Here is a 16,377-nt window from a genome sequence, read left to right as displayed (position 1 = left end):
GTGCTGGGATTACAGGCTTGAGCCACCGCGCCCGGCCTGGTCATAAATTTTTAAATGACAACACTGAATGCTGGAGTGGTTATAATAAAATTGGTTCACTCACACTTTGATAGTAGTTTAAGCTGATGTAACCCTTTTGGAAAGCAAAACCATACTGTTATAAAGCCATATCTGTGGTAAAATAGTTTGACTGATAGCTTTATGCGGAAAAGTAATACTAAGAGAAACATTCAACAAAAATGAAATGCTTTATGCCCCATAATACTCATTGTTATGGGGACTATTACAGTAAAAACTCAGTAACTACTTATTAATGGTGAAAGAACTGTTGAATAAATTACAGTACATCCAATCCAGTAATTTTTTTTCTCTTGAGACAGAATCTTGCTCTGTCACCCAGGCTGAAGGGCAGCGGCTCAATCTCGGCTTACTGCAACCTCTGTGTTCCAGGTTCAAGCTATTCTCCTGCCTCAGCCTCCCAAGTAGCTGGGATTACAGGCACACACCACCATGCCCGGCTAATTTTTGTATTTTTGGTAGAGACAGGGTTTAACCACGTTGGTGAGGCTGTCGTCAAACTCCTGACCTCGTGATCTGCCTGCCTCAGCCTCCCAAAGTGCTGGGATTACAGGCGTCAGCCACTGAGACTGACCTATGTAAATATTTTATAGCCATTAAAATACAAAATGGTTAATAAGGTGTATGATCGCAACTATGTAAAAACTATATAGAGGAGAAAAATACATTGAGGTGGTTTTCTGGATAGCGGTAATAGGATGCTCGTTAGTACCTTCTCCCAACTATGCTTTCTTTTCCAAGTTTTTAAGATGTGAACAAGTATTTTTTTGTATCAGAAAAAGAAAAACCATTATTTTTTAAAAAGGTATTATGGTAGACACTGTTGGTTACCTGTCCAGTTAGCCATTCTCCACTTCTTTATTACTAACTGAACTCTGATTTTGTTCAAAGGAACATGTCCACAAACTCAATTCCAGGTAGTATCTGATTGAACTAGGCCAATTAGTGCACTTTATCCACCTGGATATGTGACCTGAGTTGAACTTATCAGTTTAGATGCAAGGACTTATATTCCATGCTTAGAACAAATTGGTGTGTCTGTCTATCTCTTGCTAGACTGGATGAGGATGCTTATAGCCCTGACTGCCGTTGGCAGCACACTGCAACTTTAAGGGGAAAAAACCTTAAGATAAAGCCAATGCTGAAGACAAGAAAAGTCCAAAGAGAAAGAGAGAAACTGGGTCCTCAATTATATAAATAAGCCACTTAATTATACCGTATCTCCAATTTCGGGTGATCTGCAAATTTATCTTAGTCATTTAGCTGCTATAACAAAATATCATAGACTGAGTGGCTTATAAACAACCGAAATTTATTTCTCACAGTTATATAGGCTGGGAAGTCCAATAACAAGGCACCTACAGATTTGGTTTCTAGTTAGGGCCCATTTCCTCATAGGTAGCACCTTCTATATGCACCTTCATATGGTGAAGTCATAAACAAGCTCCCTTTGGCCTCTTTTATATGGGCATTAATCTCATTCATGAGGGTTCTACTCTCATGACCTAATCACCTCCCAAAGACCTCACTTCCTAATAACATCACCTTGGGGGTTAGGATTTCAGTATATGAATCTGGGGGAGATATAAACTCTCAGATCATAGCAGGAAATAAATAGCCATTATAAGTTAACTTGTGAAAAGCATCCTAACTGGATGTAAGTATAGACACAATGATTGTAACCCTATGAAAACATATCTGCCTTGAGTAAGAAATCAGAGGCTGGGCGCAGTGGCTCATGCTTGTAATCCCAGCATTTTGGGAGGTGGAGGTGGGCAGATCATGAAGTCAGGAGATCAAGACCAACCCAAGTAACACGGTGAAACCCTATCTCTACTAAAAATACAAAAAATTAGCATGGTGGTGGGTACCTGTAGTCCCAATTACTCGGGAGGCTGAGGCAGGAGAATCGCTTGAACCCAGGAGGTGGAGGTTGCAGTGAGCCAAGATCGCACCACTGCACTCCAGCCTGAGACGGAGTGAGACTCTGTCTCAAAAAAAAGAAGAGGGGAGGGAGGGGAGAAGAGGGGAGGGGAGAGGAGAAGAAGGGAAGGGAGGGGAGGGGAGGAAAGGAGAGGAGGGGAGAGAATTAGAAAGTGTCATACACAAATAAAATAGCTGTGCTGGGATTACTGGTGATTTAAAACATTTAGTTTTTTGAATAATACATACTTAAGGTATAGAATTCAAAGGATATACAATTAAAAATTAATCCCCCTTCCTACACCTGTGCCCTGTAGCCCTGCCACCCTGTACACCTTCCCAGAGGCAAATATTATTACCAGTTCAGTTTCTTTTGAATTCTTCCTGAGATATGCCATGCATTTACAGAAAGTATTGGTTTTCTTTGCTTTCTTCTTTTTTAGGGGAGGAGTGTGTGTGTGTGTGTGTGTGTGTGTGTGTGTGTGTGTACTACCTAACCAACTCAGCATTCGTAGAAAGCTGCCTCAGTACTTTTTAATAGCAATATTAAATTCTGTATAGAAATGGTAATTGTGGGAAACCTTAAGGTTTGAGTCACTTGGGAAGCTGTCTGTTTCAGGGCTGGCATAACACATCAGGTTTCACAGTAGCCTGGACAAAACTGTCCATTGGACTATGCCACTTCCTCTCATCTCATGCTCAGTGGGCAACATCATGATGTTTAATGCTGCCTCCTAGGGACTTTGATATCAAGAAGGAAATGCCTACAAAAAGGCACAGAGCAAATTAGTCTCAAAGTGATTGAAGAATTAATGTATGACATATATCACTTCTTATGAGTTTGGGTTGCTTGAGTTGGTCCTGGAGAGCCTACCCAAAGCATGAAAACCCAGCACGATGAAAGTCAAGACCATGGACTAGCTAAGCTCAACTGTGAAATGGGAGTTTGGTGGCCAGCTGGTGTCTTCCTTTCACTTCTCTCATTTTTCTCTTACAAGAGACAACTCTGAAGCATTGTACTTCAGAAGCGTTTCCTCTCCAGTAAGATTCTGTCTTCTGTGACAATTATACAGAATACGGACCGACTGACTGTACATTAACTGATTCCAAGTGTTATTTTATGTTACTGCCCTAGAATTGTAGCAGTTGTTCTGAGGCGCACAGAACAAGATGCAACCCAATCCAACACAATCAGCCATAAGACTTCTGAACTTCTATACAAAGAAAAATGGAATCTTGTTAGCTTTTGGAAAAATCCTCTCTGTCCCAGTGTTTCCTCTTATCTCCTTATGCTCAGAATTCTCAGGCAGCCTCAGTCTAGACATCCATCAGGAGATTAGGGACTCTAATGAGAAAAGTACACCAAGCACATTCTATGTGCACTGTACTGTGCTAGGTGTTTCCTTACTTGAGCTCACTTAATCCTCACAATATGAACTGCAATTAATCCTATTTCACTGAACAGGAAACTAAAGATCAGAATTTAAGTGGTTTGCCTAAGGTCATAGAATAAACAACAAAACAGGACATGAACTAAACAGAGTCAGCTCTGACTCCAAAAGTATTTTTTTAACCATATAATATTGCATCTCCTTTTTTATTTGCTATTAAACTCTCTTCATTTATTTATTAACTTACATCAAATAGAGATGAGGCCAAGACTAATTTAAAACTAGATACGGCCAGCTGTGGTGGCTCACACCTGTAATCCCAGCACTTTGGGAGGCTGAGGTGGGCGGTTTGCCTGAGCTCAGGAGTTTGAAGCCAACCTGGGTAACACAGTAAAACCTCGTCTCTACTAAAACACAAAAAATTAGCCAGGCGTGGCAAACTGCACCTGTAGTCCCAGCTACTAGGGTGGCTGAGGCAGGAGAATTGCTTGAACCCAGGAGGTGGAAGTTGTAGTGAACCAAGATCATGCCACTGCACTCCAGCCTGGGTGACAGAGGGCAAGACACCATCTTCAAAAAAAAAAAAAAAATAGATATACTGGGCCATTTTTCTGTAGAGGCTGTCTGGCACAGCCAAACAGTTCCTCCCAGGAACACATAGATTAACAATCTATATGATGTCACTATGTGTAAACATACTTACATAGAGTGTGATTCTTTTTAAGCTTACACAATAGGCTGAATTAATTTTTTAAATCACTATTAAAGATAGTCAAATAGACTCTGGATGTGTAAATCAAATGTAGTTTATTATTTCAATCTCTTAACAATCTCTAAACATCAAATTTATAATTAATGTCTCTTAGCAGCTTGGTAGAGCAAAAAGGAATGTTAGGAAATACAAATAAATGCAGTCTTGGTGACTTCTAAAACACCATCTTCATTCTTGCACCTAGATGGCTACGGATTGCAAATGCATATTTCTACTCTTTAATTACTAGACCAGTTCCCATACTACAAATGAGAATGTCTCCCTTAGAGACATTAAAAGTTTCAAAGCAAAAGCAGATTTTAAAGAATTCAACTAAAAAAAATCCCATGGTCTTCAATGGTTAGTGTGTAAAGAATTCTCATAAGCAACGTAGTACATTTCTTTCTATCTCAGATAAATGAAGCCCCTTCTGTTTCAGATTAAAATGAGCTATTTTACTCCAAAAGAACAATTCTCTATTATGGAACACTTCTAAGGTGATATGGTTCCTGAAACAATAGTGTGTATTTCCAGCAACAGCACTTTCATGGACTTACACAAAAATGTAAACTTTGAAAAATAGGAGGTCATTATTCATACTGAGAAATAGCAGACAAATGACTGCAACATTCCTTGAAAGACAATCCCCTTCAACCCTGCTAGTGATTTTAAACATGATTATATTCATAAAATCTGATTTACTTACAAAGTATCAAAAGCATGTCCAGTATGTCAAGCCACAGATTTAAATTTTAAAGCAAAAATTCATAAATGTCCAACTATTATCTATGTAACTGCTATTCTCAAAATGCTTTCACCACATATAATTACAATAATCTTCACAACAGTTCTACAGGTGCAAGCCACAGTATCTGGCTCATAGGTGAGATCTTTGTTGGGTAAAATGGCTGTTTGGATTACAAAACAGGGCATTGTGTATGACAGTGAAATTTGTTTTACACTTATACTAACAAATACATGGCCCAGTTCTCATAGAGAACCTTCTGTATGAAAGCCTAACATTTCTCTCAGTAACAACTAAGAAAGCGTAAGTTGTGAAGAACCCCGGGGGTCAACTGATCTAAACTCATGTGATACAGGAATCCCCTGTATATCACTCCACATCACAGAACATGGATTTTAGAGTTGACAAAGCTGAATTCAAATCCTAGTTCTGCCAGTTCTTAGCAAATTACTTCACATCTGCAATGATGGTTATAAAGCATCACACGTGCCCTCAGTAGCTATGCTCCATCTGCTTCCCTTTCCAGATCTTTCTCCATCCTGCCTATGCTCCTGAATACACACCCAAGCTAGAAACACACAGCCCCGAACTTAGAACAGTGATCTGGCCGGCCGCCGTCCAGCAAGACTATCACCTCAGGAAACCCAGATCATGAACGCAACTCAAACCAACAGGTGTTTAGGAGTACCTTCTAAGAGCCAGCACTGCAGCTGATCACCAGATTGGCTAGCTTTTGTGCCTCTTGCACTTGCTTTATTGCCAACAGTATCAAACTGTCAAGGACAAAATCTAAATGTTTATTTAGGTGGGGATGAGTTAGACTTTATTTTACTGGGCTCAGGGCCAACAACCTCATTTAGAGGCCTCCAAAACTAAACACTTTGTTGAGGGAGAAGAGAAACTGCTTCACAAGAGACACAGAGAGGACTGGAATCTCCGTTTACAGAGCTGTAGACTGCCCAGAGCTTACAGCACGGCCAGCAAACTTTTTCTCTAAAACGTCACATAGTAAATATGTGTTAGGTTTTACAGGCTGTTTGATCTCTGTGGCAACTACTCAACTCTGCTATTTCTTGTTGAACTGTGAAGGCCTGTAGCATGAAAGCAACTTTAGACAATACCTAAACAAATGAGCATGGCTGTGCTTCAATCAGGTCTTACATAAAAAAAGCAGGCAACAGGCCAGCTTTGGTCCATAGGCTGTAGTTTGGTGACCCCTAGTTTAGAGTACTATTACTGGCACATAACAGGCATACAATAAATATCAAGGGTATGATTGAATGCACAGTGGCAAGAGAACAAACTGTCATGCTAAAATAATTTCAACTTAAAAAAAAATTCTGTTTTCCCTAACTTTTGGTGTTACTGATTACGGTGATGGTATTCAGGCGAAAACTCTGCCATTCAGAATATCATTTAGGCTTAGCCTTTGCCGCTAATGCAGCTTCTTCATGCCACACAGCCTTCTTTCCCATGTTCCAACTTGTTAATGATTCATGTTCTGCAGCCCTTTTGACTGATGCTATAACTGCAAAGCAGTGATATGTGTGAGTTCATTTATTATGATAACAAGCTTTCACTTAAGCTTTGTTTCCTGCAGCATCTATCATTTCTAGTGTGATCTCCTCCACTGATTTTTTAAAATCCAGTCAATAGTAGGATTCTCTTGTTGAACTGTGAAGGCCTGTGCTTGGTAGGGACCTTGTGAATCATCTTTGCTTGGGTCCCAGAGCCACTGGGGGACCCATCACTGGAGTAGCTGGTGAAATCACCCCCTAGGGCAGGAGAGTTGCTATGGGCCTCTGTGTGACTTCTAGAGGCTTCCTAGGGTTACAAAGACTATGTGACCCAGGTGGAGGCTTAGGAGGCTCGTGCTAGACACACGCTGCACGCTGTGGCTCTCCTGTGGCTGCAGCTGCATCCACCTACCCAGCATTCTCCCTACAGCCTGTCCAGCCCAAGCCCATTGCACTCCCAGGGGAGCCCAGGACACCCTCAACTTTATATTGGATTACTAGAGTGTCAGACCACCCATTTACCTCTCCCAGTTCCTCACTTCCACCCCTGTACCCAGCGGGTCATCAGGTCCCCCAGGTGAGTAAACTGAAGCTAAGAGCAGTTGCATACACTATGGATTTGGCTCACTCACACGTGGTATTCCTATCTTCATCTACTATATCTTCCTAGACTATATAAGCTATAAAGTTAGAAACTGTATTTCTCAGATTCCTTTGAGCTAGGTTCCAGACATGATTTAGTATCGGTCAAACACATTCTCATGGGTTTTGCATAGGGAACAAAGTTAAGCGGGGAGAAAGGCAGAATGCAAGACATGGTTCTGGAGTCAGCAGCTTTATCAGTTGCATCCTGACTCTATAGGCAGTTTCCTGATCATGGCAGGAAAATCAGCCTCCTTGGTGGCCCACTCATTATGTAGCTCTGGAAATTATTCCTGGATATTCCACCTAGTCTGTTTCTTTAGCTGTCCCAACAACTCTGTGAGCCGTGTAGCATTCTGCAATAAATATCTTTCTGCTTAAATTAGTCAAAAGTCTATTTTGCTTTCTGCAGATGAACACTAAGCAATAAACTAGACTAAGATCAAACAAATACAAGTCATGTGTTATATATTTTGATAAGTACCATGTCATGTGATTTTGTCACAGAAACATCCTAGAGTATATTTACACAAATCTAAATGGTATATGGCCTACTATATACCTAGGCTATATGGTATAGTCCATTGCTCCTAGGCTACAAATCTGTACAGCATGTTACTGTACTAAATATTCTAGACAACTGTAACATTGTGGTAAACATTTGTGTACCTAAACATAAAAAAGGTACAGTAAAAATATAATCATGGGACCACCACTGTATATGCAGTTTGTCACTGACTACAGTGTTATTATTCAGTGCATGACTGTATTAAGTTCAGACGTGAACCAAAATGAGTCTGCCTTCAAAGCTCCATTCACTCAATCACTATACTACACTATTGCAGCTCTAGGAGGCTGTTCTCTCTCAGGACTCCCAGCTCTTTAGATGTCTGCTCAAGCTAGAATTCTGCTCCGCACCTGGACTACAAAACTGACATGCTCAGTTACCATTTCATGCTAGCTAAAGGATCTTCTCCTTTGTGAAGCATCCCTCACTACCACCACTCTAATGGATCACGGATTTTTATCTGTTTTTCCATAGTACCTGTGCTTTTCTTCACTGTATCATATATCAAATTGATGATTTCTGGATCTGTAATAAACAGTGAGCACCTTAAGAACAAATATCATTTCACATTTCTCTCTACCCTCAGCATCTGGCTTATTAGAATAAACAAATAGTTAACGTTGCTAAGTGAATTAATGACCTAACATAATGGGAAAATATAACTTGGAGGATGGTTCAGTTGGCCTGCTTTATAAGATGTTTAGATGCAATAATAGACAGGAAAGCATGAATAAAGTATACAGCACTGTTATCCACCATCATAAGTCTTTGTCTATATCCATCTTGTCTACATGGGTTCTCTAAGGGCAGAATCCTATCTAGAACAGAGCTGTTTCTTAGTGTATGCAATGAAATGATCCACTAAAAATTATTAATTGAATGTGCCTGATACCAAATACTCTTCAAAGAAGATCAAAAGAGAGCTCAACTAAGCTACAAATGATATAATATTTTTATTTATTTTTTTTTTTAAGAGGGAGTCTCACTCTGTTCCCAGGCTGGAGTGCAGTGGTGCGATCTCAGCTCACTGCAACCTCCACCTCCCAAGTTCAAGTGATTCTTGTGATTCTTGTGCCTCAGCCTCCCGAGTAGCTGGGATTACAGGTGCATGCCACCACGCCCAGCTAATTTTTGTATTTTTAGTAGAGTCAGGGTTTCACCATGTTGGCCAGGCTGGTCTTGAACTGCTGACCTCAAGTGATTTGCCTTCCTTAGCCTCCCAAATTGGTGGGATTACAGGCATGCGCCACCATGCCCGGCCAATGTAATACTTTTGTATCTTTTAAGAGCAAACAATAAATAATTTAAACTCATTTGCTTTTAGCAAAAGCAGTATTGTTTGCTCTTAAAAGATAGAGAAAAATATTTTATCTTTTCAGTTCTTTCCACATCATTCAGGTGATTATAAGAAGGTTTGGCAGAGCCTTTTGGTTGTTCCTCAATATCTTTTTTCTTTTTTTTAAATTATACTTTAAGTTCTGGGATACATATGCAGAACATGCAGGTTTGTTACATACGTATACATATGCCATGGTGGTTTGCTGCATCCATCAACCTGTCATCTACATTAGGTATTTCTCCTAATCCTATCCTTCATCTAGTCCCCTCACCCCCTGACAGGCCCTGGTGTGTGATGTTCCCCTCCCTGTGTCCATGTGTTCTCATATTCGATTCCCACTTATAAGTGAGAACATGCAGTGTTTGGTTTTCTGTTCTTGAGTTAGTTTGCTGAAAATGATGGTTTCCAGCCTCATCCATGTCTCTACAAAGGACAGGAACTCATCATTTTTTATGGATGCATAGTATTCCATGGTGTGTATGTGCCACATTTTCTTTATCCAGTCTATCATTGATGGGTATTTGGGTTGGTTCCAAGTCTTTGCTATTGTGAATAGTGCTGCAATAAACATATGTGTGCATGCGTCTTTACAGCAGAATGATTTATAATCCTTTGGGTATATACCCAGTAATGGGATTGCTAGGTCAAATGGTATTTCTGGTTCTAGATCCCTGAGGAATTGCTACACTGTCTTCCATAATGGTTGAACTAATTTACACTCCCACCAACAGTGTAAAAGTGTTCCTATTTCTCCACATCCTCTCCAGCATCTACTGTTTCCTGATTTTTCAATGATCACCATTCTAACTGGCATGAGATAATAGATATCTCACTATAGTTTTGAGTTTTATTTCTCTAATGACCAGTGATGATGAGCTTTCTTTCACATTTGTTGGCCGCATAAATGTCTTCTGTTCATACCCTTTGCCCACTTTTTGATTGGGTTGTTTTTTTCTTGTAAATTTGTTTAAGTTCCTTGTAGATTCTGCATATTAGCCCTTTGTCAGATGGACAGATTGCAAAAATATTCTCTCTTTCTGTAGGTTACCTGTTCACTCTGATGATGGTTCCTTTTGCTGTGCAGAAGCTATTTAGTTTAGTTCAATTTTGGCTTTTGTTGCCATTGCTTTTGGTGTTTTAGTCATGAAGTTTCTGCCCATGCCTATGTCCTGAATGGTATTACTCAGGTTTTCATGGTTTTAAATCTTATATTTAAGTCTTTAATCCATCTTGAACTGTGGTTGGGCCCGGTGGCTCATGCTTGTAATCCCAGCACTTTGGGAGGCTGAGGTGGGTGAATCACGAAGTCAGGAGTTCAAGACCAGTCTGCCAACATAGTGAAACCCCCATCTCTACTAAAAATGCAAAAAATTAGCCGGGTGTGGAGAATCACATGAACCAGGGAAGCGGAGGTTGCAGTGAGCCGAGATTGCCCCATTGCACTCCAGCCCGGGTGACACTGCAAGACTCCATTAAAAAAAAAGAAAAAATCCATCCTGAGTTAATTTTTGTATATGGCATAAGAAAGGGGTCCAGTTTCAGTTTTCTGCATATGGCTAGCCAGTTTTCCCAACACCATTTGTTAAACAGGGAATCCTTTCCCCATTGCCTGTTTTTGTCAGGTTTGTCAAAGATCAGAAGGTTGTAGATGTGTGGCATTATTTCTGAGGCCTCTGTTCTGTTGTATTGGTCTATATATCTGTTTTGGTACCAGTAACATGCTGTTTTGGTTATTATAGCCTTGTAGTATAGTTTGAAGGTCAGGTAGCGTGATCCCTCCAGCTTAATTCTTTTTGCTTAGGACTGTTTGGCTATATGGGTTCTTCTTTGGTTCCATATTAAACTTAGAGTAGTTTTTTCTAATTCTGTGAAGAAAGTCAATGGTAGCTTGATGAGGATATCATTAAACCTATAAATTACTTTGGGCAGTATGGCCATTTTGACAGTATTGATTCTATCCATAAGCATGGAATGTTTTTCCATTTGTTTGTGTCCTCTCTTATTTCCTTGAGCAGTGGTTTGTAGTTCTCCTTGAAGAGTTCCTTCACATCCCTTGTAAGCTGTATTCCTAGTTATTTTATTCTCTTTGTAGCAATTGTATATAGACGTTCACTCATGATTTGGCTCTCTGTATAGTACTAGTGTATAGGAATGCTTGTGATATTTCCACATTGATTTTGTATCCTGAGACTTTGCTGAAGTTTCCTATCAGCTTAAGGAGATTGGGGGCTGAGATGACAGGGTTTTCTAAATATACAATCATGTCATCTACAAACAGAGACAATTTGACTTCCTCTCTTCCTATCTGAATACGCTTTATTTCTTTCTCTTGCCTGATTGTCCTGGCCAGAACTTCCAATACTATGTTGAACAGGAGTGGTGAGAGAGAGCATCCTTGTATTGTGCTGGTTTTCAAAGGGAATGCTTCCAGCTTTTGCCCATTTCAGTATGATATTGGCTGTGGGTCTGTCATAAATAGCTCTTATTATTTTGAGATGCAATCCATCAATACCTAGTTTACTGACAGTTTTTACCATGAAGGGGTGTTAAATTTTATCAAAGGCCCTTTCTGCATCTATTGAGATAATCATGAAGTTTTGGTCATTGGTTCTGTTTATGTGTTGGATTACATTTGTCTTGCATATGTTGAACCAGCCTTGCATCCCAGGGATGAAGACAACTTGATCATGGTGGATAAGCTTTTTGATGTACTGCTGGATTTGGTTTGCCAGTGTTTTATTGAGGATTTTTGTACCGATGTTCATCAGAGATATTGACCTGAAGTTTTCTTTTTTGTTGCTGTTGTGTCTCTGCCAGGTTTTGGTATTAGGATGATGCTGGCCTCATAAAATGAGTTATGAAAGAGTCCCTCTTTTTCTATTGTTTGGAATGATTTCAGAAGGAATGGTACCAGCTCCTCTTTGTACCTCTTGTAGAATTCGGCTGTGAATCTGTCTGGTCCTGGGCTTTTTTTGGTTGATAGGCTATTAATTACTGCCTCAATTTCAGAACTTGTTATTGGTCTATTCAGGGATTTGACTTCTTCCTGGATTAGTCTTGGGAAGGTGTATGTGTCCAGGAATTTATCCATTTCTTCTAGATTTTCTAGTTTATTTGCATAGAGGTGTCTATAGTATTCTCTGATGGTATTTTCTATTTCTGTGGAATCAGTGGTGATCTCCGCTTTATCATTTTCTATTGTGTCTATGTAATTCTTCTCTCTTTTCTTTATTAGTCTGGCTAGTGGTCTATTTTGTTAATCTTTTCAAAAAACCAGCTCCTGAATTCATTGATTTTTTGAAGGGTTTTTTTGTGTGTCTATCTCCAACAGTCTGTTCTCATCTTAGCTGACTATTTCTTGTCTTCTGCTAGCTTTTGAGTTTGTTTGATCTTGCTTCTCTAGTTCTTTTAATTGTGATGTTAGGGTGTCAATTTTAGATCTCTCCTACTTTCTCATGTAGACATTTAGTGCTATAAATTTCCCTCTAAAGACTGCTTTAGCTGTGTCCCAGAGACTCTGGTACATTGTCTTTGTTCTCATTGGTTTCAAATAACTTATTTATTTCTGCCTTAATTTCATCATTTACCCAGAAGTCATTCAGGAGCAGGCTGTTCAGTTTCCATGTCATTGTACAGTTTTGAGTGAGCTTCTTAATCCTGAGTTCGAATTTGATTGCACTGTGGTCTGAGAGACTGTTATGATTTCTGTTCTTCTGCATGTGCTGAGGAATAGTTTACTTCCAATTACAGTATGTGGTCAATTTTAGAGTATGTGTGAAGTGGTGCTGAGAAGAATGTATATTTTGTTGATTTGGGGTTTAGAGTTCTGTAGATGTCTATTAGGCCTGCTTAGTCCAGAGCTGAGTTCAAGTCCTGAATATCCTTGTTAATTTTCTGTCTTGTTGATCTGTCTAATATTGACAGTGGGGTGTTAAAATCTTCCACTATTATTGTGTGGGAGTGTAAGTCTCTTTGTAGATCTCTAAGATCTTCTGTACTGGGTTCATATATATTTAGGATAGTTAGATCTTCTTGTTGCATTAATCCCTTTACCATTATGTAAATGCCCTTCTTTGTCTTTTTTGATCTTTGTTGGTTTAAAGTCTGTTTTATCAGAGACTAGGATAGCAAACCCAGCTCTTTTTGTTTTCTATTTGCTTGGTAAATCTTTCCCCATCCCTTTATTTTGAGCCTAGATGTGTCTTTGCAGTTGAGATGTGTCCCCTGAATACAGCACACCAATGGGCCCTGATTCTATCAAATTTTCCAGTCTGTGTCTTTTAAATTTGTTTTTAAATCTGACACCTGAGGGAATCTCCTGGTCTGCATTTAGCCCATTTACATTTAAGGTTAATATTGTTATGTGTGAAGCTGATCCTGTCATTATGATTCTAGATGGTTATTTTGCCTGTTAGTTGATGCAGTTTCTTCATAGTGTTGATGGTCTTTACAATTGTTATGTTTTTCCAATGGCTGGAACTGGTTTTTCCTTTCTGTATTTAGTGCTTCCTTCAGGAGCTCTTTTAAGGCAGGCCTCTCAGCATTTGCTTGACGTAAAGGATTTTCTTTCTCTTTTGCTTATGAAGCTAAGTTTGGCTGAATATGAAATTCTGGGTTGAAAATTCTTTAAGAATGTTGAATATGGGCCCCCGCTCTCTTCTTGCTTATAGGGTTTCTGCAGAGAGATCCACTGCTAGTCTGATGGGCATCACTTTGTGGGTAAGCCGATCTTTCTCTCTAGCTGCCCTTAATAATCTTTCCTTCATTTCAACCTTGGTGAATCTGACAATTATGTATCTTGGGGTTGCTCTTCTTGAGGAGTATCTTTGTGGTCCTCTCTGTATTTCCTGAATTTGAATGTTGGCCTATCTTGCTAGGCTGGGGAAGTTCTCCTGGATAATATCCTGAAGAGTGTTTTTCAACTTGGTTCCAATCTCTCTGTCACTTTTGAGTGGCTTTTGGTCTTTTCACATAGTCTCGTGTTTCTTGGAGGCTCTGTTTGTTCCTTCTCATTCTTTTTTCTCTAATCTTGTCTTCACGCTTTATTTCATTAAGTTGATCTTCAATCTCTGATATCCTTTCTTCCACTTGAACAATTTGTCTATTAATACTTTTTGTATGCTTCACAAAGTTCTCGTGCTGTGTTTTTCAGCTCTATCAGGTCATTTGTGTTCTTCTCTAAACTGGTTATTCTAGTTAGCAATTCCTCTAACCTGTTTTCAAGGCTCTTAGCTTCCTTGCATTGGGTTAAAACATGTTCCTTTATCTCAGAGGAGTTTATTACCACCCACCTTCTGAGTCCTACTTCTGTCAATTCATCAAACTCATTCTCTGTCCAGTTTTGTTTCCTTGCTGGTGAGCTGTGATCCTATGGAGAAGAGGTATTCTGGTTTTTGGAATTTTCAGTCTTTTTGCACTGTTTTTTTCCTCATCTTCATGGATTTATCTACCTTTGGTCTTTGATGCTGGTGACCTTCAGCTGGGGTTTTAGTGTAGATGTCCTTTTTGTTGATGTTGATGCTATTCCTTTCTCTTTATTAGTTTTCCTTCTAACAGTCAGGCCCCTCTGCTGCAGACTAATAAACAGAAAACTAATAAACTCTGGTGGAGTTTGCTGGAGGTTCACTTCAGAACCTATTCGTCTGGGTGTCACCAACAGAGGCTGCAGAACAGTAAAGATTACTGCTTGTTCCTTCCTCTGGAAGCTTCATTCCAGAGGGGCACCTGCCAGATGTCAGCTGGAGCTCTCCTGTACGAGGTGTCTGTTGACACCTGCTGGGAGGTGTCTCCCAGTCAGGAGGCACAGGGGTCAGAGACCCACTTGCGGAGGCAGTCTGTCCTTTAGCAGAACTTGAGCACTGTGCTAGGAGATCCACTGCTGTCTTCAGAGGCGGCAGGCAGGAATGTTTAAGTCCACTGAAGCTGCACCCACAGCTGCCCTTTCCCTCAGGTGCTCTGTCCCAGGGAAATGGGAGTTTTATCTATAAGCCTCCGACTAGGGCTGCTCCCTTTCTTTCAGAGATGCCCTGCCTAGAGAGGAGGAATCTAGAGAGGCAGTCTGGCTAAAGCAGCTTTGCCAAGCTGTGGTGGGCTCCGTGCAGTTCAAACTTCCTGGCAGCTTTGTTTACACTGCGAGAGGAAAACCATCTACTCAACCCTCACTAATGGAAGATGCACCTCTCCCCACCAAGCTTGAGCTTCCCAGGTCAACTTCAGACTGCTGTGCTGGCCACAAGAATTTCAAGCCAGTGGATCATAACTTGCTGAGCTCCATGGGGGTGGGATCCACTTAGCTAGACCACTAGGCTCCCTGGCTTCAGCCCCCTTTCCAGGGGAGTGAAAGGTTCTGTCTTACTCGTCTTCCAGGTGCCACTGGGATATGAAAAAACTCCAGCAGCTAGCTCGGTGTCTGCCCAAACAGCTGACCTGTTTTGTGCTTGAAACCCAGGGCCCTGGTGGCATAGGCACCTGAGGGAATCTCCTTGTCTGCGGGCTGTGAAGCCCATGGAAAAAGCATAGTATCTGGGCTTGAATGCACGATTCCTCACAGCACAGTCCCTCACAGCATAGTCCCTCATGGCTTCCCTTGGCTAGGGGAGGGAGTTCCCCAAGCCCTTGCACTTCTCAGGTGAGGTGACACCCCATCCTGCTTCAGCTCGCCCTCCGTGGGCTGCACCCACTGTCTAACCAGTCCCAATGAGGTAAGCTGGGTACCTCAGTTGGAAATGCAGAAATCACCCACCTTCTGCATTAATCTCACTGGGAGCTACAGACTAGAGCTATTCCTATTCAGTCATCTTGCCTTGGTTTCCCGCCCCAGTATCTTTCTCAAATTCTTCCCAAGTATTAGAGTCATTACATGTAAACCAGGCATTATTCACCGAGGGTTTATGTCCTCACTCCTTGAAGTGAGATATGGCCATGTGACTTAAGTTCTAGTCAACAGAATGCAAGTAATATTAGAGGGTACAACTTTTGGGACGTGTCTAAAAAACTGCAGGGTGAAGATGATACCTTTCTCTTCCTGTTTCCTTTTCCCCAAAGGCTGGAATACAGGGGGGATAATAGATTTTGGATTGTTAAATACAGGTTGCTTGATGTAGAAGATGGAAACAGAAGAAAGAATAAGCCTAGGCCGGTGGTGGTGGCTCACACCTGCAATCCCAGCACTTTGGAAAGCTGAGGTGAAAGGATTGCTTGAGCTCAGGAGTTTGAGATCAGCCTAGGCAACATGGAGAAACGTGACTCTACCAAAAAATGCCAAAAAAATTAGCCAGGCATGGTGGCATATGCCTGTAGTTCCAGCTACTTGGGAGGCTTAAGTAGGAGAATCACTTGAGCACAGGAGGCTATAGTTGCAGTGAGCTGAGATTATGGCACTGCACTCTAGCCTGGGTGACAGGGCAAGACCCTGTCTCAAAAA

The 16,377-nt window shown here is 40.8% G+C and overlaps 1 protein-coding gene across 1 annotated transcript in view; it reads right to left on the bottom strand.

Annotated features, from left to right (window-relative positions):
- INTS4 (integrator complex subunit 4) overlaps nucleotides 1-16,377 on the bottom strand; it is a 127,479-nt gene that overhangs the window by 24,707 nt on the left and 86,395 nt on the right. The window contains exon 14 of the mRNA XM_037734977.1: nucleotides 6,928-6,997. Within this exon, the coding sequence (XP_037590905.1) occupies nucleotides 6,928-6,997 (70 nt within the window). The remainder of the gene's footprint in view (nucleotides 1-6,927; nucleotides 6,998-16,377) is intronic.

The sequence above is a fragment of the Cebus imitator genome, unplaced genomic scaffold (genome assembly GCF_001604975.1).
Source record: "Cebus imitator isolate Cc_AM_T3 unplaced genomic scaffold, Cebus_imitator-1.0 Scaffold698, whole genome shotgun sequence".
Classification (NCBI taxonomy): domain Eukaryota; kingdom Metazoa; phylum Chordata; class Mammalia; order Primates; family Cebidae; genus Cebus; species Cebus imitator.
The sequence above is the reverse complement of the archived record's forward strand: the minus strand, read 5'-3'. Positions and strand labels throughout refer to the sequence as shown.